Genomic DNA, 21,105 nt, shown 5'->3' with positions numbered 1-21,105 from the left:
AGATGTATTTGCTTGTGGATTGTCCGATGTACATGGCTACCGCTCTTCACTACATCTAAAATATCTCCAGTCTACATATTACCTATTGTCTAAGTGTTTGTACGTGCTTTCAACAGTCACGTTTACGGCTCCGCGAACAAGGCACATCACTTGCTTTCGCATAATCTTTATATGCACGCACACATGTACACACGCACGCTCGCCCAATTTGCGATTGGCATACACACACATCCCGTATGATCCTCGCATCGAGCACATAACGATGCCAATCAGCACACTTTTGTCTGCGGTGTGTTTGTTGCTACACACACACTCACACACACACACACACACACACACACACACGCACACACACACGCACGCACGCACACACACACGCACACGCACACAAACACACACACGCACACACACACACACACGCACACACACACACACAGCCACGAACGCACGCCACGCACCCGAGGAGATTGCTCATGGACTGGCTGTGCACTTTGAGCTGCTGCAAGGTCTTGCGCACGCGCTGGTGCTCCAGTTGCTGTTGTGCGAGCGCGTGGCGCCGGAGCACCATCGGAGACAGGTGGTAGCTGCCGGGGCCTTGGTTGTCGACTGGTGACGCGCGCGGGGTACAGACGGGGCAAGAGATTCAGAGCGGGGCGGGATGAGGAGGAGCATGGAGCTGTGAGGGTGATGATGAGGAGGAAGAAGAGACCGAAAACTGTGCGACGGGGACACAGAACAACAGCAACAGACGAACGTATCCACCAGGGGGGCGAGGGGCAGTTACTTTCTCACCTCGAAGCACGCCATACTCGGCCGACTTTGGGCGTTCCTGGGATGTGTCGGCTGTGCTGAGGCGGCTCACGCTGATGAGACCATGGAGGCGAGTGCGGTGCACCGGCGCCCGCCGGTCCGTGTTGCTCATGCCACAACAGCCAGGCAACTAAATACTACTTGCCGCGACAAAACGATCACAGGTGCGGAAGGTCGTAAAAAGGCTATTGTATGTGCGCGCGTGCGTGTTTGTTTGTTTGTTTGTTTGTTTGTTTGTTTGTTTGTTTGTTTGTTTGTTTGTTTGTGTGCATGCATATGCGTGTATTGTGTGAGAGGTGGGCCCTTGTACGCACACGCACGCACACGCACGCACGCACACACACACTTACAATGCATGCATGCTCATGAAAGCGAGCACCGTAACGACGATACCTCACAAGACACACACACACACCTACAATAGCCGATCAAACACACACACACACAGACACACACACACACACACACACACACAGAAGCAAAGCGAAAACTCACCACCACTACCAACAACAAAACAAGGGAGCGCGGCTTTGACTGGATATGGATGGGCAGATGAGTCTTGAAGGGTTGACAACAATCCCCTCTCTTTCCTCACGCGGTGCCTTCTTCTCCTTACTCTGCTGGACGACGTGTGTGCTGCCTCGAGCGCAGCAGCAAAGCTTCGAAGCACACAACCACCCAACCTGACAGTGGAAGGAAGAGGAGTGGTTGGATCGTCAGCGTCGTCGTTTGTTGTGTGCGTGAATGTCAGGCGGTGTGGGTTGTGCTTGCTGTGTTTGGTGTTTGTGCGTTGCGCTGCGAAATGCGGGGTTGCCAACCTTCGACACCCCGAAAAAGGCAAGTTTGACCTGTTTTACTACAATTGTGACTGAATTCAGTCTATTGCGCAACGAGGTGTTGTGTCGCAACAAAACAAAAAACCACAAGGTGGCCTTTCCCACAACAACGCAGCAAGCGCGATCCACACACAATCCACGACCACCTTCGCCTGCCTCGCATCAGTATCCCCACACGCTCTCTTCACACCCTCTTCACTCTCTCTTCACTCATAGAAGCACACGCTCGCGTTCTCTCTCCTTCTCTGCACACACACATACACACAAAGGCCATGAGCAGCAACGGCACGACGTCAGCCAAAGAAAGCCCTGCAAAGGGCAAAGCATCGGCTCTGCCAAGGGCAAACGGCGGCAGGACGAACGATGTGCGCGATGCCCACGCTCGCCACCGCGAACGCGCATCGAGCGAGGGCCCACTGGAATACCCCATCATCGACGCCACGCCAGCGGAGGAGCAGGCCAGCGTGGCCAGGAGCACTCACGCAAGCGTCTCCCACGAAGAAGTCTCCTTTGAGGACGTCAGCCGCGCCAAGGTGCGTGCGTATGTGTGTGTGTGTGTGTGTGTGTGTGTGTGTGTGTGTGTGTGTGTGTGTGTGTGTGTGTGTGTGCGTTTGTGTTTATGTGTGCATGTGTATGTATGTGTATGTGTTTGTATGTTTGTGTGCGTACGTACATACGTGCATACGTATAGGTTGTGTGAGTTTGTGTGTGCGTATTTTGGGGGGCTATGCATGGCGTTTAGGTCGTGTCCTGCCACATGTCTTCTCGTTTGCGTTGCGATCGCCATTGCTCACACTTGTCACACACACACACACACACACACACACACACACACACACACACACACACACACACACACACACACACGTCATACACTTGCACACACATACACACACATGCACGGGTTCTGGTTGCAGTATCGCATTATGGATGGCGTACAGGTGACAGCGTGCGAGCTGAGCCACAACCTTTCGGCGATGACGGAGATGGAGCTGTACTTCAAGCGCGAGTATCAGCTGCGCACGGGCAGCTTCAAGGAGCGCGGCGCCCGCAACGCCCTCAAACTCCTCTCGGCCGCGCAGCGGGAGAAAGGGGTCATCGCTGCGTCGGCCGGCAACCACGCGCTGGGCCTGGCATACCACGGGCAGGACCTGGGCATCCCCGTGACGCTGGTCATGCCCGTGTTTGCGCCGCTCACCAAAGTGGAGAACTGCCGGTCCTTTGGCGCAAACGTGATCATCTCTGGCGCGCACATTGGAGAGTCCATGGTCGTGGCAAAGGAGATAGCAGAGAAGCAAGGGCTGCAGTACATCAACGGTTACAACGACGCGGCCATCATTGCCGGTCAGGGTACGGCTGGCCTGGAGATTCTGGAGCAGGTGCCCGATGTAGACGCCATCATTGTTCCCGTTGGCGGTGGTGGTCTCATTGCTGGCGTCTCTCTCGCCGTCAAGACCATCCAGAAGAACGTGCAGGTAATGGTGGTGGTGATGAGCGGTGATGAACGGTGGTGCTATGGGTGTGGTAGTGTTTTGTGTGATGTGCGTATGCATATGCATGAGCGAGAGTCTTCGCGGGTGTTTGCGATTGTTGCCTCTGTCATATGTGCGCGTGGACAAACCCTAACCGCGCCGCTTCCAACACACACACACACACACACACACACACACACACACACACACACACAACACAACACAACACAACACAACACAACACAACACACACACACACACAAACGAACAAAATGTTTAGATCATTGGTGTGGAATCTGTGGCCTGCCCCAGCTTCTCGGAGGCCATGAAGGCCGGTCACCCCGTCCCCGTCGAGGTCAGGCTACTCTCTTGCCTGCAAGCAAAGCCTGCATTGACGTGTGCTCGGGCGCCATGAAGGGAAGATGTACACACGGCCGTTTTGCATACACACTCACTCACACGCGTGCGCTGCTGACATGTGTGCATCAGGTGACGTCGACACTGGCTGATGGTCTGGCTGTGCCGACTGTTGGCGCCACCGCCTTCCACGTCGCCCGCAGCCGCGTAAACAAGATGATCCAAGTCAGGTTCGTAATTTTTTGTGTTTGTATTTGTGTTTGTTTGAATGTGTGTGTGTGTGTGTTTGTTTGTTTGTTTGTTTGTTTGTTTGTTTGAATGTGTGTGTGTGTGTGTTTGTTTGTTTGTTTGTTTGTTTGTTTGTTTGTGTGTGTGTGCTCTTCAATGCCGCCTCGAATGCCCACTGGATTCAAGTGCTCACATCCCGCCTGTGCTTTTTTCCTGCAGGGAGAAGGATGTTGCCATTGCTGTCCTCCGTCTTCTCGAGATGGAAAAAGGTACATGTGTGTGTGTGTGTGTGTGTGTGTGTGTGTGTGTGTGTGTGTGTGTGTGTGTGTGCGTTGCACGTGTCACATGCGTCATGTTTTTGCGTGCGGGTGATCATCTTGCTTGCAAGCAACTCGCCTTCCTCTCAACACTCCCCGCACCAGCCCTGCCCATCCCATCTCTGCACTGCATCATTATTCCTTCACATCCCACATCCCACACACCCCGCCGCTTCGTTCCCAAACTACCGCCCACCATCAGCGATTGTTGAGGGTTCTGGCGCCTGTGGCCTCGCTGCTCTCCTTGCAAACTACCTCCCAGAACTCAAGGTGCCAGCTGCAGCCACCATGGGGGGGAAGGGAGTGGGGTGGGGGAAGTGTTGGACATGATAGTGGTGGGGGGGGGCGGGAGGGACATGAGTGTGGTGGCCAAACGATGGTTGGGACACGTGGTACAGGTTGCTGTCAGTGCTGGCGATGCAAACACGCTCGACTGCCAAACACACACACATACACACAAACAAACAAACACACACACACACACCTGTTTTGCTCGCTTCACTTTGACTCACCTCATTGCTCCATGATGTTGCTGGTTGTGTTGCTCCCTCCCTCTCCCCCCCCCCGCCTTCGCCACCTCGCTGCCCTCCCATCCACGCAACGCCACACCAAACCACGTCAACCCCGCGTCGACCCCATACCAACGCGTGCAGGGGAAAAAGGTGGTGTGCCTGCTGTGCGGCGGCAATATCGACCTGCCTGTGATTGGGCGCGTCATTGAACGCGGTCTCGCTGCCGATGGCCGTCTCGTTCGCTTCGTCGTCTCCGTCTCAGACAGGCCGGGTGGCATTGCCCAGCTGACCACGCTCATTGCACGCGTTGGCGCGAGTGTGAAGGACATCCACCACGAGCGCGCGTGGCAGGAGAGCGACGTGATGTCGGTGCAGATCAAGTGCGTTGTGGAGACGCGATCACGGGCACACGCCGAGGAGCTACGCCAGGCCCTCGTCGAAGCCGGCTACCCGTACGTCACTTGGCCTGTCTCGTGTGTCTCTGTGTGTGTCTGTTTGTGTGTCTGTGTGTGTGTGTGTGTGTGTGTCTGTGTGTCTGTGTGTGTGTGTGTGTGTCTCCCTGCCTCTCAAGCTCACACGCACACACACACCACCTCCACCTTGCTTCTGGTTTTTGCGCAGCCTCAAATGGGGACTTGATCCAAACCCGCCAGTGATCCTTTGAACGCCATTCGGTGCCTTTGCGACACACACACACACACACACACTCTCTCTCTCTCTCTCTCTCTCTCTCTCACACACACACACACACTCACACACACACACACACTCACTCACACTCACACGCACACCACGGTGCTGAATGTTGTATAAAGTTTTCGCGTAAATTTCCGTACTTCCCGCCGCCAAACCCAAGATGAGCAGTAGTGTGCGCGATGGCGGTGGCGGCGAGGAGTTGGTGGGGAGGGAGAAGGAACTGGAGCAAGTAAGGCAGTATGTTGGGAAGCCGCACAGCCCTTGCCTTCCTGCCCTCTTCGTATACGGCACATCTGCAACTGCCAAGACTACAGTCGTTCGAACCGTCATGGAGGTGTGATCGGTGTGTGTGCTTGCACTTGTGTGTGCTTGCACTTGTGTGCTTGCACTTGTGTGTGCTTGCACTTGCGTGTGCTTGCACTTGTGTGTGCTTGCACTTGTGCGTGTGCGCATCGCCGGCCTGCCACACCCATACGACCATACCCAGATCTCAGAGCCCGCCCAAACATTTATGGTCACAACAACAACTAGGAGAGCAAGTGCAGGTATGCGATGATCAACTGCCTCGAAACGTACTCGCCGCGGGTGCTGTTTGAGCAGATCCTCAACAGCCTCAGTGGTGACACACCCACGCCAGACAACCTGTATGGCGGTCACGCTCGCTGCGACACCGTCTACAAGTTCATCAAGTACCTCAAGGGCGTGTGTGACTCACAAGAAGTGCGTATCTCCGCATACACGCGTTGTGATGATGGAAGCTGGATGGGAAGTGTTTTGTGCTTTGCGCTTTTCTCTATCTTGAGCGCACCACCACAAGCTGCTCCCCTCCGCATTCCCCTCATCATCACCATCATGATCCTCACATGTGTTTGTTTTGCTTGCACTTTAAGGACCCGAAAGCGACGGTGTACATTGTGCTCGACAACTGTGAGCGCCTGCGTCTCTTCCGCAACCACGACCTCGCCGTGTTCCTTCGCCTGCGCGAACTGGTTCGTCGTCGTGCGGGGATGGGGAGGGGGGTCGTGTGAGGAGGGTCATTTCGCTTCCCACTTCAGCATACATTCACACACACACACACACACACACACACACACACACACACACGCACACATACGCTCACACACGCCCACACGCACGCACGCACGCACGCACACACACATGCACGCACGCACATTCACACATTCACACACACGCACGCACATTCACACATTCACACGCACGCACGCACGCACGCATGCTACCCGTCAGGTCCATCGCAATGTGGGCGTGATTCTGATCAGCACCGTCATCTGGGAGAAGTTCCGCGAGGGCACGGGCTTTGCTGACCCGCTCATGGCGCACTTCCCAGCATACACAAAAGCGGAGACACTGGCCATCCTGCAGCGTCGAACACCACGCGACGTGCACCCCTCCCACTTCCGGCAGTTTGTGTCGCTGCTGTGGGACGTGTTCCACGGGCCGTGCCGCGACCTGAACGAGCTTGCGCACCTCGTCGCCCTCTTCTTCGACAAGTACTACGCACCGGTTCGCGCGGGAAAAATCAACGCAGACAACAAGACCGCGCTCTTCAAGGCAATATCACCGCTGCTGCGCGCACACTTCAGCAGCCTGTACCTGCGTGAGACGTCCACAGCGGAGTGGCTGGCCGCTGGTGCTGGTGGTGACGGTGACAAGACAGAAAGCACAGCAGCACCATCATCCGCCTCCACGACAAGCACACGCGGCGCATCGCAGGTGAGGTGACGATGCTGGTGGCGTTTGATGTTCGTCGTAGTCGTGGGTGGTGGTTGTGGTGGTGGTGGTGGTGGTGAAATGCCAAAACTAGTGGCTGTTTCTCACGCTGACACACGTTCATGCACACGCTTTTCACATGACGTTGTCGTGCGTGCCCGGTCCATATGGGGGTTCCAGCTGCACAAGCTCGAGCTTCCGTATTTTGCAAAGGTGTTGATATTGGCAGCGTTTCTTGCGTCACACAACCCGGCCCGCTCAGATCTCGCAATCTTCTCAAAGGTGCACATGCACACGCCGTGCTCTTGTGCCGTGGTGCTGTGAGATCGCATTGTTGCTGTTGTTGTTGCAGTTGCTGTTTACATCGTTGTCAACAAACATGCAAACAGCCCGTTTGTTGGTGTGCCACTCACACACTCACACACTCTCACTCACACTTATTCACACTTCTCGTGGACCTGCCCTGACGTTCTTAACACGTGCACCCATGCGCCTTGACGCGACCCAGCGCCAGCGTAAACTGAGCAAGCAACGCGGGCGATCAAAGCGGAAAGCAGCGCGACGAGCAGACACGACAGCAAAGTTTCGCCTCCCAACGTCCCCATCCACGTTCCCCCTCAGCAGACTCTTTGCCATCTTTTACAGGTCTGCTCTGTGTGTGTGTGTGTGTGTGTGTGTGTGTGTGTGTGTGTGTGTGTGTGTGTGTGTGTGTGTGTGTGTGTGTGTGTGCGTGTGTGTGTGTGCGTGTGTGTGGTTGGTGTTGCTGTTGTTGCTGTTGCGATCGATTGACTGTGTTCGCTGGCTGAAGCATAGAAACGTTGTCTTGACTCATTCCCCACTCGTGTGCTAATGCATTTCTTGACGTGCGCGTGGAACAACAACAACAACAACAACAACAACAACAACAACCACAACAACAACAACAACAACAACAACAACAACAACAACAACCCGCCCATGTTTCGATTGCACAGTTTAATGGACGAGGAAACAGATTTGACTGCGGATGTGTATTCGCACGTCAAGTCTCTCCTCTCCCTCCGTCTCCTCACCAGGGTGGGTCACATACTGTGTGTATGTGTGTGTGTGTGTGTGTGTGTTGATCACAACCTGCTCTGCCTTGTCCGTCTCTCGAATTGTCTGCCTCATGCTCACTGCTGCGCTGCATCACTCGCCGCTGCCACCACCACAGACGACGACGGATGATAACTTTGACTCGGCCAAATTCAAGGTGAGCACAGCCCGCCGTAATGGCGATGACACACACGCAGACACACACGCGCGCGCACACAACACACACACACACACACACACACACACACACTCTCTCTCTCTCTCTCTCTCTCTCTCTCTCTCTCTCTCTCTCTCTCTCTCTCTCTCTCTCTCTCTCGCTCATTCACTCACTCTCACACACCCTCTTCTCCCCCCTCGCACCCGTTTGCAGTGCACGATGGCTGCGGAGGATGTGATTGCGCTTGGGCGCTCCGTTGAAATCGACGTCGTCTCCTACCTCCACGAAGTCAACGCCTGACACAAACACGCTGCTGCTGCTGCTGCTGCTGCTGCTGCTGCTGTTGTTGTTGTTGTTGTTGTTGTTGTTGTTGTTGTTGTGTGTGTGTGTGTGTGTGTGTGTGTGTGTGTGTGTGTGCCGACTGACATTCTCGAGTGGATTGCTTGTGTTGCTTGTAACTTTAATTGAACCGCCGTGCAAATGCACTCACTTGGGGAAAAGCAGTGATAAAGTCGTCAACGAGGGCACAACGGTGCAGGAAGCCAACGAGGACGTGCAAAACGACACACACGCATCTCCAAATGACACAACCACAGATACACACACACAGATACACACACGCACACCACCACAGCTTCACACACCGCATCAGAGCTTGGCGGTGAGCTTGATGAGCCAGGCTGACGCTGCGGCAACAGCAGCGGCAATGGCGGCATCAGCGGCGCCAACAGCAGCCGGGGACCACGAAGACACGCGGCCGGCACCCGATGGCGGGCCACGCATGCCGCGCAGGTCGGGGCGGAACACATACGCAGGCGGCGGTGACGATGATGGTGGCGATGATATGCTGGCAGTGGTTGCGGCAGTGGTGGATGCAGTCTCGTGTTTGGTGCTGCTGCTGCCGGCGTTGCTGTCTGCTGCTGGTGTGTGTTCGCGCTGCTGCTTGGCGAGTTTACGCAGGTAGGGTGAGATGGTGATGTGTGGCAGCTGGTGCTTGAAGTGCTCCAGTCGCTCCACGATCGCCGCCGGCCCAAACACATCCGCATATGCCATGATGCCGCCGTACCGGGGCAGGATCCCCATCGCAAGCACTGCAAGCATGTCCACGTCGCGCGCGCTCGCAGCAACGCCGCTGTCAAGCAGGTCGCACGCCTGCAGAGATCAAAGCGGTTGCAAGTGGTTGCAGTAGGCGTGGGTGAGCACGGTTCACGTGCGGAGTTGGGCAGTTTGATGAAGGGCAAACCAGGTGTGTGTGTGTGTGTGTGTGTGTGTGTGTGTGTGTGTGTGTGTGTGAAGACGAAAATGTCATCTCACCAAGACGAACCGCGCGCCAGTTGAGCACACGTGTAAACAGCGCAACACCACGACACGAACACACACAAAAACAAATACACACGCGAACATGCACAAAAACAAACACGCACCCGCACACACGCACACACTCGCCTGGTTGACGGTTGAGAAGAGGAGAAGCTCAGTGGCATCCTGTGTGGAGAGGCGTTGCATGCGGGCAACGTTGGTGGACGCCGGGTCCGAAATCCGGACACGCGCTGCTTGCGCCGCGCTCTTGACCTGACGATTGGAGAAGCATGATGATGTGGAAACGAGGACGATGTCATGAAGCACATGAGAAGGGCGGGAACACAAACAGTTGACACGGGAATGAAACACGTGAACAACGTCGGTGGCGGCAGGTACACGGTGGCGGGACGGACGCAACCGCCATGACTGTATACAGGCACGTCATACACGCACTCCCATGTACTTGACATCCACTTCACGCACACACACTCAACAAACAACACACATCCTTCACACACCACACACACACGCCATACACACACAAACAACACACATCCTTCACACACCACACACACCATACATGCATTGCCCACAACGCGGTGGCGCCTGACCTTTGGGTTGACGCCGAGACTGACGCCGTTGCGGTAAAGGTAGAATCCTTCGCTGTCGCCCGTGGCGACACGGCCCGTGCATCCGGCCATCTGAAGATTCTGCAGGAGGTGGAGGAGGTAACGCCCACCAACGGCGCCATCACCCACCATGCCCATCATGCACTCGCACACCTTGATGGCGGTGGAGAAGGTGATGGAGTCCAGCACGGCAAAGGGCCCCGTGATGCAACCAGCGTCCTTCATTGCGCCATCAATGCGCTGGACTGATGCGCCACCAAGGACGACGGCAGCGCCGGCGGTTGCGTACCACGCCATACTCATGCGGTTCAGCAGGAACGCAGGCGCATCGCCCACAACCACAGGCACTTTCTTCATCACACCTATACGCACGTGGACGATTGCGTTGGTGGCGGTTGGCGGAACGACATGTGAGTGCTCGTGGTGCTTGACGCTCGGGGAGTGGGACAGACAGACAGACAGACAGACAGACAGACAGACAGACAGACAGACAGACAGACAGACAGACAGACAGACAGACAGACAGAGACAGACAGAGAGACAGCTACACACGTACACACACACGTACACACACACACATGCGCCATCATCAGTCCTTCCACTCCCTCGCTCTTCACCACTCCCGGCACAGGTGCATCACATCGTGCTGCATTGCGTATACCTGCGAGCTGGACCATGGCGGCACCGGTTGCATTGCTGGTGACGCCGCGGATGGGGATGATCTCAACAACAGGCGTGATGTTGCCCTCGGGATGGAAGAAGTGGAAACCAATGACGTTGGTGCGCAGGCGTTGGTCGACAGCGGCCGCGAGCCGGTGGATGGGGATGGATGACGTGTTGCTCGCAAAGATGAGCGAAGGATCGTGCGACAACACCTGTTCGACGAGCGACAACAATGGCGCGAGAGCGGTTGTGTTTGTGTGGGGTGGGGGCGGTGTTTGCGGGCGATTACGGCGATTGCGTCGTGGACACACGAAATGAACAGCCACGCACACACACACACACACACACACACACACACACACACACACACACACACACACACAAACACACACACACACACACACACACACACACACACACACACACACACAAAAAAAAACCCATCTCTGACAGCACGACGAGATGCCATCACACGACAAGGTCACCCACCCCTTCGTTCCCCCCCCCCTAACCCAATTCATCCTCCACATTTCCTCTCCCCACTCCATCGCCACCACCGCCATTACCGACCTTGGCAATGAGCTTGTGCTTGATGGCGATGTCTTCAGGCGAGCACTCGAGCACGACGCGGTGGCGGATATGGGGTGCCGGTTCGCACAGCGCAGCGAGACAGGCGTCAAGGTCCGTGGACATGAAGATAGAGGCAACCTTTTGGTCTGCCTCCTGCTGAGACATGCGGGGGCGCCGCTTCGACCCCATGTACAGCCGTGCCAGTCGCTTCCGTGCCAGCGGCAGCGCCGCCTCGATGGCATCGAAAAACAGCACCTCCGCCCCACACGCGTGCAGGTGCTGGCCGAGCCCTCCACCCATGTGGCCTGCGCCAAGCACAAGCACACGATCCACCGTGGCATTGGTGGTGGTGGTGGTGGTGTCGGTTTTGGTGTCGGTGGCGTGGAAGTGGGCTGCTGCCTCGTGTTTGAGGTCGCTGCGGCCGGCAAACAGGCTCATGAGCGCCTTGGCTTCGTGCGTGCACACGAGCGCTACATACCCTTCTGTCTCAATGTCAAACGCGCGCGTGTACGGTGCGTCCCAGCAGCGCATGACCACGTCCAGCAGGCGATATGGCGCAGGGTACAGCCGGTGGGTAGTCTTGTCCATGGTCTTGACAGCCATGCTGTACGCAATCTGTTTCTCCAGCCACGTGTTGCCAGTCACGTGCCGTGGGTACTTGCTGCTTGCGCCCAGCCGACGCAGGCGGTACACGCGCGCGGACAAGTGCGCAACCATCTCTTGCGGAGGATGCGATGGTGATGACGATGATGATGGCGATGGGGCAACAACCCAGGTCCACGGGTGTGCAGATGCGCGTGAACCATTGCTGTTGCTGCTGCTGCTGCCGCTGCTGCGGCCACCAGCGGGCACAACATCTGTGATGACGCCAAGCTTCTTCGCGCGGTGGGCGGATATGAGCTTGCCTGGAAGGATGAGCTGCATGGCTGCGGTGAGACCAATGAGGCGGGGCAGGCGCACGCACCCGCCAGCACCGGGGAGAAGGCCAATGTTAACCTCGGGCAGCCCAATCTGCTTGACGGTGTCTGCGGCGAAGCGGTAGTCGCACGCGAGCGCCAGTTCCAGCCCGCCACCCAGGGTGACGCTGTTGATGTAGCAGATGGTGGGGACGGGCAGGTCCTCGATGGCCTGGAGAACGCGCTTGAGGCTAGCGACCGCGGCGCGCGCGTCATCTTCGCTGCCGATGCCCTGCTGCAGCTTGACGTCGCCGCCGTGGCAGAAGGAGTCGGGTTTGCCGGAGCAGAACACAACCGCGACCACGGGTGCTGTTGTTGTTCTGTTGTTGCTGCTGCTGGTGGTGTTGCTGCTGGTGGTGGTGGTGGCTTGGTTGCCGCTGCTGCGGTTGATCGCACTTACTTCTGCTGCTGGCGCTGCAGCGATGATTTGTGCGACCTGTGTCACGGCATCACCGAGGGCCCGCACGGTCGCCTCGTCCAGCACATTCACGCGCTTTGCCGGCGTGTCGAGAATGATGGCCAGCGCCCGCGCAGCACCTTGCGCGTGTTCAAATGGGCCCGCGGTGCTTGCTTGTGCTAGGTCGACCTGGATTTCACGCACGTGCACCGCCGGCGGTAGGCTTGGCAATCGAGGGTCCATTTTGATACGTATTGCGGGGGGGGAGCAACGCAGCTCCTGCTGCAAGCACTGCTGAGGCCAAACAAAACAAAGGGAGAGAGTATGTATGTGGGTGTATGTGGGTGTATGTGGGTGTTTGTGCGTGTGTGTGTTTGTGTGTGTATGTGTGTGTGTGTGCGTGTGTGTGTGTGTGTGTGAATAGGTGAGCGAGTGAGTACAAGTGTGTGTGTGTGTGTGTGTATGCACAAATGTGTGTGGAGGGGTGTAGGTCGAGTGTGGGCTTGATGTACGATCGAGGCTGATTGCGTTGTGATGATGGGTGGGCGAAAAAAAAAAACACTGCCCCGCAAGCTAGGATTGGTTGCTGAGGAAGTGCGCGTGTGCGTGCGTACACATATGTGTGTGCTTGTGCATGCAAAGGGTGTTTGTTTGTAAAGGGTGGGTGATGTTCTTTGTCCAGCCACCTAACGTCTCAAATTGAACAACACAAATCAACCAAGAGTCCAGGGAGCCTTCGGCGGGAAGTGGACAGTGGCCACCGCACTTCCTTCTTGGAGGAGTTGGCAGCTTCACCAGCGGTCGTCACAACATTCACAGCCAGATTGCGCCCGCCTTGCTGGTGGTCATCAGTGAATGCCGTGTGGACCAGCAACACGGGCCACAACCAGCAACACGGGCCACAACACACTACACAACACTGCTCGAACAAACAACAAACAGACACACGAACCAAACAATCAAACAAAGCGCCACTGCGCACGCGTGTACCTCGATTGAAATGAAACTGGGCGGGATTGGCGTCAGTGACTCCGTTGTCGAGGAAGGGAGGGTAAGAGGCGGGAGGCACCAGCGCTTGACTAGCAAACAACCAAAACAACCAAACAAAAGGCAACCACGGACGGTGCAGACCTGTCTGCTTGCTTGCGTGCCAGCAGCACAGAGGACAAATGGTAGCTGCTTGCAACAGCACAAAATGTATTGGTACTACCGCGTTGCGTCATGCACACAACAATCGTGCAATAACAGACAAACAGGCAGGCAGAACCACGAGTTGTCCTCGCGACCCAGGCTATATGCCCACACGTCATCCACGATTGCTTGCACCTCCGCACGTTGCTCACGCTGGAACAATGTAAACACAGCAAACACAACAGCAAACACAACAGCAACGCAACAGCAAACACAACAGCAAACAACCAAGGGACTTGCATGACGTGACTGACGCACGACACAACCACCACAGCAAAACGCCAAAGAAGCCAGAGCAGCCAGATAAAAGGGGCATACGCAGATTGCATGCTCACAGCATACCTGCATGCGCTTTCTGGCGCTATCGCCACCTGCCTGCCTGCCTGCCTACCTGCCTACCTGCCTGGCTGTCATCATGAAGGGTGGTGCAATGGTTGAACGGTTGAGCAATGCATGCGAGTAAAGCAAGCAACCCCACCAGTCGGGTGAAGTGAAAGCAAGCAAGCAGGCAAGCAAGGTTTGTTTTGTTTTGTTGATGTGGGGTTGCTGACATGCTTTGTGCTGTTGTGCAGGGCAAGTGCATTGATGACGACTTCTTGCATGTGTGCTTGCGTCGGCGTTGGTTGCTTGTGTTTCGTGAACACGAAGGCAGCCGAAACTTCCCCTTGTTCTCTTCGGCTTGCTTGCTCGCCTTTTTTTGCTTCTGTGCCTGTGCCCGTTGATGTTTGTTTGCTTCTTTGCCCATCATCACGCATTTGGCAGCACTTCCACAACCCACAACAACGCGCAAGCAAGCTCGACGACACCCCCAAGCTCGTGCTCGTGAACCTGCAGCAGGTTGTACCAAACGTCGATCCCAGTCGTGGTCATTTTCCCGCACTTTCCGATCGCGACAACACCCCCGTCTCCGCCCTCCCGACCTCGCTACATTGCAGCACACATCTGCACGCCATCAGTCACGACAGCAAGCAAACAAGCAAGCAAGCAGGGCACACGCTCACCCCTCGCCTCAGTTAATCAGCTGATCCGATCACACACACACACACACACACACACATACGCACACATACGCACACATACACAGAGACAACATCGACAACCCCCCCCCCCCATTCCCTGTCGAAACCCAAACAAACCGACCCTGGAGCAGAGATTACGAGCGACCGCAACAATAGCAAGAGCAGCCCGACCAAGACCGCATCAAATCGGCTCTTTCCTTCCGTCGATCCACAGCAGCAGCAGCAGCAGCAGCTCTCTACCACAGCTCGACAAAAGCTTCAACGTCAACAACCCCACGCAACCCTGGCGTTTGTCATTTTCCCTTTCCCCATTTCATTCCCCATTGGACTGCACACATCAGCTGAGCCCTTGAGCCGCTTCTCAACAGCCTCCCCTTGTCCCAGCCGTTGTTCCGTCGTCCCCCATATCAAGCTCAGCGCAGGACACCCGCAGCCACACAGACAGCCACACACGCACACACGTGGCGGGCGAACAATACGCCGCGTTGTGCCGAGGCAGTTGGCCTTTGTCGCATTCGCCTGTCATCGCCCAACTTCACCTTCTCCCACGAGCACAACCTCCCCCAAATCAAGAAGACCTAAACATGGACCACCCAGCAGCAGCACGCAACTCACACAGGCACGTAACCAATTTCATGTGCATGTTGGTTTGTTTGTGTTTTGCCTCTCTTTTTTTTTTCTCCTTCCGCTCCCCTTGCATTCGTTTCGGGAGAGGAGGCAGAGATGGGCTCGTGTGCTCTTTCATGTGTGTTCTGTGTGTTGCACCCAGCACTGCGCCGCCACAGCACCACAGCAGCACAGCCCTTGTGCGCCCTTCTTTCTCCCTTCTCTCTTTGTTTGCTTTTCCGTGTTTGTGTTTGGTGTTGTGTTCGTGTTTGGTGTGTGTGTGTGTGTGTGTGTGTGTGTGTGTGATCATACACACACACATCCAACACATCACGTAACACATACACGCACGCACGCACATACACACACGCGCACGCGCACGCAAGCCACGCCAACAGCACGCAAGCAAGCGTGTGTGTTTGCCGTTACTATTCTTGGCTGGGCGCGTGCGTGCCGCCGAGTGTTTGTATCCCGTCTGAGGGCGGCTGGTTGGCTTCTTCCCTTGCATCTTCCTTCTCTCTCCTTCTTCCCTCCTTCTCTCTCCTTCTCTCTCCTGCCCTCCTTCCCTGCTCTCTCTCCCTTCCGTTCCATCGCTTTCGTGCCCAAACCCCTTGGCGAAACACGCGTGTATTGGGTGTTTCACGAACAGCCTACCTACGCACACCCTACCTACGATGCATGCAAGCGCCTACACGCACACACATATCCCCACCCATTTTAACACGCACCCACCTGCTCACACCCAAACGCTCTCCTCCTCTCCCCCTTGCGTTCTTCGTTCTGCGTGCTGCCTTCACCCGTCTCTTACCTCCACCCCCCGCTCCCACACACGCACACACTTGTTGCATCTCCACCTTGATTCCACCAACCGCTCTTTTTCAACCGCGCGCACACACACACACCTGTGTACGCGCGCACCCATTGCACTGCATCACACAACACCTCCTCCTCCTCCACAACCGCTCTCCTTTATTCTTCCTCCTGCGTTTGTTCTCTCGGCTGCCCTCCCCCCCCCCTCGCATGTGCTTCCGCTTTCCGCTACTTGAACACAGGCTCTCGCCACCGCACATTTCCCATGCAACCCACCTCGAGACCACCTCCCTTCCACAAGCCCCCTGCTACACCAACCAATACCAGCCCACCCCGGCATCCTGCCTTCGTGAGTGCCCTCTTGCCTGCACGTTACCCACTGCGCTTCCTCATCTGTGTGCATGTGTGTGTGTGTCTGCATGGTATTCAGCGCACGAACCGCCACACACACGCACACCCATATGCGCACACACACATGCACCTCGCCTGCTCTGGTGTTCAGCCTCCCCCTTCCCTTGATTTCCTCACCCACCCATCCCAGTCTTGCATGCCACCATCATCACTCTTTCTCATCCTCACATATGGCTCTTACTTCGCCCACTCACCCTCTCTCTTGCTTCACCCCCCCCCCCTCCCGGCCCATTGCTTCGCTGCCACCTCGCCTTGCAACATCATATCCCTCCACTTGGCACACGGACGTCCACCTCCGCCTTCATTCCCACGCGCTTCGATTTAACACACACACGCGGGCGCACGCTCCTCTTCCATCCATTCCACCCGCCCTCCCTTCGCTTATTCCTTCCCCCCCCTTCCTCAAATCCCCTCTCACCTCTCACCTCTCATTGCAACGGCAACAGCAGCACCAATAGCTACAGCGCCAACGTTCGCCCTCCCCTGCGCAGAGGAGCCATCGCTTGACCGCCTCTCGTCAGACGTAACGGCAGCGGGTCCCAGCGCGCTCTACGCGTTCCTTGTCAGCTGGGCCGCCTCCCAAGGCAACAGCGGGACCAGGCTGTCAGTGCGTGACTTGGCGCAGTTCTTCCAGCGGCAACACGACGACAACGAAGTGTTTGCTCTCCCTGAACTTGAGTCGCACGACCACGCCGACAGCAGCACCTACCTTGCTGGCCCCATTTCGCCCAGCAGCAGCAGCAACAACATCAACAGCAACAACAACCCCGCCAACAACCCCGCCTCCGCCATCACCGCCATCGCCACGGACCGCAGCGACCTGAACGGCAGCAGCACCCACCACTGCCACAACAGCTTCTACGCTCAAGGCAACGAGTGCGACCACCACGACGACAACGACGACGACGACGACGCAGCATCGAGCGAGATGGGGTTTCCACAGGCGCTGCTGCAGGAGGACGGGGTCACCAACTTCTCCGTCGGCGGCGGTGCGAGCATGCCTGCAACCGATGACGAGCACGATTCGGATGTTGCCGAACACGAGCCCGCGTCCCCACCGCCAGCCAGCACCACCCACGACAACGACGACCACGACCACGACCACAACGACCACAATGACAACCGCGATGGTGGCTGCGACTATGCCGACCGCGGTGGCGTTATAACCGCGACTTCAACCGCCATCGCAAGCAGCGGCGCCAGGCACAGCGGATCGTCGCTGCTGTCGTCTGGACTCGACGACGACGATGACAGCGGGGCATACCGCCAGTATACCAATGACATGGACACGTACATGTGCGACGATGCCATGCTCACCCCGGTGCACACGAGCGCGGGCCGGACAACAGCCGCCACGCGCGTGCCGCCTGCGTCTGCCATGGACCAGCCGTTTCTGCTGCACGGCGGCGGCAATGCGTGGATGACCACGACCACGGCCTCGACGACGACGATGCGGACGACAACGGCGCCGGCCACGTCATGCAACGCCGTCACGTCGATGGCGACAGATGGCAGCATGCTGGACGCGTTCGGCAGCAGCCCGCAGGGCCGAACCCCAGCTGCTGCTGCCATCAACAACGAGGCCGACACCAACGACGACGGCAACACCACCAAGGCCATGGGCAGGGACGTCAACGGTGGATACAGCGGTAGCGGTGGCATGATGGCCATGGCATCACCGGGCGGCTTCCCATCCGACTTGCCCTTGCATCTGAGCGGAACAACAACCCCCACCGCGCGTGCCGTCACGAGTGCCGGGCCGATGATGACGGCGACGACGCTGCCGAGCGATGTGCCGCCGCTGCATGGCGGTGTTGCGCCATCAAGCACGGCAGACATGATGCCGCCCATGAACATGTATCTGGGCAACACCAACAACCCGTTCTCCACCAACGAGAACAATCTCGACTTCCTCACGGACGACCTTGCTGCTGCAGAGTACGGGCAGGGCATGCCATCGGCTTCGGGCGCAAACACCGCCGCCACCATCGCGCCCAGCACAACCGCCGCCACCGCAGGCATGGGTGGCCTGGTTGGCTTTGATGCGCCAGACTTTTCCTTCCCCGTGGGTGTGTCCGTATCCCCACCTGGTGAGCATGCCATCCCACCGCACATGGCATTTGTGGACAGCGCCGCCACAGCATCCCAGTTTGCGCATCGTGCCTGCAGGCAACACCAACACGGCGACGACGACGACGACAACGACGACGACACGGCGTGTGACGGCGATTGCGACGGCAGCGGTGGCGGCCAAATGATGGACGAGCGACACGACCACGATGACGGTAGCGCCGCCAGTGATGACGACGATGGTCATGGCGGTGGTCATGGCGATGGACCGCAGACAAAGCGCGCAAAGAAGACACCCAGCAGCAGCGGCAGCACTGGCAACAGCAAGACGCGCGGCAACAAGAAGCGGGGAACCAACAGCGGCAGTGGCGGTGGCAAGCGCGGTGGCAGCGCCTCCAACAACAGCAGTGGCCACCAGCAGCAGCAGCAGCAGCGCGTTCGTCGCAACGACCCCCGCCGGCTGCTGCAGACGCACATGCAGACAATGCCGCGTGAGAGTGTGGTGAAGATGGCACAGCTCATTGCCGACCGCCACCCAGCGGCGGTGCAGCCGTGCGCAGAGTCGGCCGTGTTCACCGTCAACTTTGATGTCATCCCTGAACCCTCACTGCGACAGCTGCTGCAGATTGCAAAGAAGGAGCCCAAGCTGCACAAGCTCTCCACATCGCCGCACATGGGCCGCAGGAACGCATCGAAAGTCTGCGACTCGTGCAAGACCACAAAGTGCGTTCGTTGTACTTGTTGTTGTTGTTGTTGTTGTTGTTGTTGTTGTTGTTGTTGTTGTTGTTGTTGTTGTTGTTGTTGTTGTTGTTGTTGTTGTTGTTGTTGTTGTTGTTGTTGTTGTTGTTGTTGTTGTGTGCATGCACCTGCTTCAGTCGCATGCCCTTGCATGACTGCACGTTCCCTCCGCTTGACGCTCACACATCCACCTTCAACCCTCCCTCCCTCCCCTTCCCCTTTCTCTTTCTCTTCCTTCCGTTCACAGAACGCCCGTGTGGCGCGAGGTGGACAACCGCTACTTCTGCAACGCATGCGGCCTTCGCTACCACAAGCTCATGTTCCGTTGCCCGAACCCAAAGTGCCGCTACGTGCCCCACCACGCAGACCTTGGCAAGGAGTGTGGCCGCTGTGGCCTGCAGCTACCGAGCGTGCCTGTCAAGCCCGTCAGGGCCTAAGGCTACACCCATTTCTTGAGTGGTTGTTCATGTATGCATGTGGATGTGCAGTGTGTATGCATGTGATTGTACAGTGTGTGTGTGTGTGTGGTTGTACCATGTGTTCGTGTCTGGCGTGTGCCCTCGTTTTTCGCCACCCTCAATTGTTTCTCTCTCCCTCTTTCGTGTCTGTGACATTCCCTTGCTCCCTCCCTTGCTCCCTCAATCCCCCCCCCAACCCCTCTTCTCTACTCCAAACCCACTCCAAACCTCTCTTCTCTATGACATGGCCTGGAAGCGTTACTCTTGTCTTCTCACCAATGTGTGCAACTGCCAACACATCCTAACACACACTGCACACGTCTCTGTGTTCATCACGAGTCGTTTCAGCAGTCTTAATGTTATGCAATGCTGACTGAGGGGTGCTGGTCGCCTGCTTTCTGACCAGTGCACCTCCAACCCCCTCTGTCTCCCTCTTTCCCCTTGCTTCTCTGCTTGCCATCCCTCCTCTCTGCCTTTTCCTCTTACGGCTCCTACCATTTCCCTCCCTACCCCATCTCTCGTCCTACCCCATCTCTCGTCCCCTACACCTCCCCCCCCCCAGTTCCAAAAGCATCTTGCTTGCCCTCTTGGTTGTGCTGGCGTGGTGTGGCGGTATGTGTGCGTGCGCTGTATGATGTGATGCGCCGCCACTTGCCGCAAGCCGCGCTCACAGCAGCGTTTGCCCTTTTCCCCCTTTGCCAAGTTGTGAGCATGGTTACTCATTCTCCCGCCCATGTGTGCATTTGTCTGTGACATAACACAACTTCCCAGCTCACACGCAACACACACGATGAGACTGTTGTTCTCTTCATATCACCTGATGTGTGGGTGCCCTCGTGTTTGTATTCGCTCGCCACGTGATGCCTGCATCGTTCATTCCTCTTGCCCCGCGTCGCTTACGCCCGCCAAACTTTCAAGCTATTGTTCTGCCCAAGCGCTGTGGCTGGTGGCTAGTTGAACACGTGTGGTGTGCTGTCAACACACGCTCCTGTTTTTGTTTCTGTTGGACGATTCACTTATTTCATTTCCCGTGTGCGCGTGTGCGTTCAAGGCTGGTTGCTGCTTCATGTTTCATGGTCGCATTGAATGAGTTAA

At 56.9% G+C, this 21,105-nt stretch overlaps 6 protein-coding genes across 6 annotated transcripts in view; 4 read left to right on the top strand and 2 right to left on the bottom strand.

Moving 5' to 3' along the window:
• Nucleotides 1–1,633, bottom strand: part of PTSG_12711 (uncharacterized protein) — a 9,164-nt gene extending 7,531 nt beyond the window's left edge. Inside the window, exons 1-3 of the mRNA XM_004990538.1 lie at nucleotides 1,306–1,633; nucleotides 793–995; nucleotides 459–606 (exon numbers count right to left, since the gene is read on the bottom strand). Of these exons, the coding sequence (XP_004990595.1) occupies nucleotides 459–606; nucleotides 793–922 (278 nt within the window). The 5' untranslated portion in view covers nucleotides 923–995; nucleotides 1,306–1,633. The remainder of the gene's footprint in view (nucleotides 1–458; nucleotides 607–792; nucleotides 996–1,305) is intronic.
• Nucleotides 1,634–1,736: 103 nt separating this feature from the next.
• On the top strand, nucleotides 1,737–5,347 carry PTSG_12710 (uncharacterized protein). The gene is made up of 8 exons (XM_004990537.1): nucleotides 1,737–2,179; nucleotides 2,564–3,121; nucleotides 3,399–3,473; nucleotides 3,608–3,705; nucleotides 3,923–3,972; nucleotides 4,223–4,290; nucleotides 4,674–4,984; nucleotides 5,154–5,347. The coding sequence occupies exons 1-8, from the start codon at nucleotides 1,919–1,921 to the stop codon at nucleotides 5,194–5,196; spliced, it is 1,464 nt and encodes a 487-aa protein (XP_004990594.1). The 5' UTR covers nucleotides 1,737–1,918; the 3' UTR covers nucleotides 5,197–5,347.
• Nucleotides 5,286–8,526, top strand: PTSG_12709 (uncharacterized protein). Its single transcript, XM_004990536.1, has 9 exons — nucleotides 5,286–5,562; nucleotides 5,760–5,948; nucleotides 6,119–6,217; nucleotides 6,477–6,962; nucleotides 7,140–7,241; nucleotides 7,468–7,604; nucleotides 7,934–8,015; nucleotides 8,152–8,190; nucleotides 8,404–8,526. The coding sequence occupies exons 1-9, from the start codon at nucleotides 5,389–5,391 to the stop codon at nucleotides 8,488–8,490; spliced, it is 1,395 nt and encodes a 464-aa protein (XP_004990593.1). The 5' UTR covers nucleotides 5,286–5,388; the 3' UTR covers nucleotides 8,491–8,526.
• Nucleotides 8,527–8,629: 103 nt separating this feature from the next.
• Nucleotides 8,630–13,873, bottom strand: PTSG_08340 (3-hydroxybutyryl-CoA dehydratase). Its single transcript, XM_004990535.1, has 5 exons — nucleotides 11,355–13,873; nucleotides 10,783–10,996; nucleotides 10,104–10,483; nucleotides 9,637–9,762; nucleotides 8,630–9,342 (listed from the first exon to the last, which is right to left on the bottom strand). Exons 1-5 carry the CDS (start codon nucleotides 12,948–12,950, stop codon nucleotides 8,839–8,841), a joined length of 2,820 nt encoding a protein of 939 aa, XP_004990592.1. The 5' UTR covers nucleotides 12,951–13,873; the 3' UTR covers nucleotides 8,630–8,838.
• Nucleotides 13,708–15,499, top strand: PTSG_08339 (uncharacterized protein; the record flags this gene model as incomplete). Its single annotated transcript, XM_004990534.1, has 4 exons — nucleotides 13,708–13,758; nucleotides 14,661–14,853; nucleotides 15,049–15,180; nucleotides 15,417–15,499. 4 exons carry the CDS (start codon nucleotides 13,708–13,710, stop codon nucleotides 15,497–15,499), a joined length of 459 nt encoding a protein of 152 aa, XP_004990591.1.
• Nucleotides 15,500–15,501: 2 nt separating this feature from the next.
• PTSG_08338 (uncharacterized protein) lies at nucleotides 15,502–19,989 on the top strand (the record flags this gene model as incomplete). Its single annotated transcript, XM_004990533.1, has 4 exons — nucleotides 15,502–15,536; nucleotides 16,576–16,682; nucleotides 17,191–19,537; nucleotides 19,800–19,989. The coding sequence occupies 4 exons, from the start codon at nucleotides 15,502–15,504 to the stop codon at nucleotides 19,987–19,989; spliced, it is 2,679 nt and encodes an 892-aa protein (XP_004990590.1).
• Nucleotides 19,990–21,105: the final 1,116 nt, after the last annotated feature.

This window comes from Salpingoeca rosetta, assembly GCF_000188695.1.
Source record: "Salpingoeca rosetta unplaced genomic scaffold supercont1.23, whole genome shotgun sequence".
Lineage (NCBI taxonomy): Eukaryota > Choanoflagellata > Craspedida > Salpingoecidae > Salpingoeca > Salpingoeca rosetta.
Note: the sequence above shows the minus strand (reverse complement) of the source record. Positions and strands in the feature narration are given on the sequence as shown.

Excerpts from the sequence above, each read along its gene's own strand:
- PTSG_12710 (XM_004990537.1), top strand. The coding sequence starts at position 1,919 with ATGAGCAGCAACGGCACGACGTCAGCCAAAGAAAGCCCTGCAAAGGGC. Across the intron at positions 3,973-4,222 it reads TCTTCTCGAGATGGAAAAAG|CGATTGTTGAGGGTTCTGGC; the intron begins GTACATGTGTGT and ends GCCCACCATCAG. Across the intron at positions 4,985-5,153 it reads CTCGTCGAAGCCGGCTACCC|CCTCAAATGGGGACTTGATC; the intron begins GTACGTCACTTG and ends GTTTTTGCGCAG.
- PTSG_12709 (XM_004990536.1), top strand. The coding sequence starts at position 5,389 with ATGAGCAGTAGTGTGCGCGATGGCGGTGGCGGCGAGGAGTTGGTGGGG. Across the intron at positions 5,563-5,759 it reads TCGTTCGAACCGTCATGGAG|GAGAGCAAGTGCAGGTATGC; the intron begins GTGTGATCGGTG and ends AACAACAACTAG. Across the intron at positions 6,218-6,476 it reads TCCTTCGCCTGCGCGAACTG|GTCCATCGCAATGTGGGCGT; the intron begins GTTCGTCGTCGT and ends GCTACCCGTCAG.
- PTSG_08340 (XM_004990535.1), bottom strand. The coding sequence starts at position 12,950 with ATGGACCCTCGATTGCCAAGCCTACCGCCGGCGGTGCACGTGCGTGAA. Across the intron at positions 10,997-11,354 it reads AGCACAAGCTCATTGCCAAG|GTGTTGTCGCACGATCCTTC; the intron begins GTCGGTAATGGC and ends CTCGTCGAACAG. Across the intron at positions 10,484-10,782 it reads CGCCATGGTCCAGCTCGCAG|GTGTGATGAAGAAAGTGCCT; the intron begins GTATACGCAATG and ends ACGTGCGTATAG.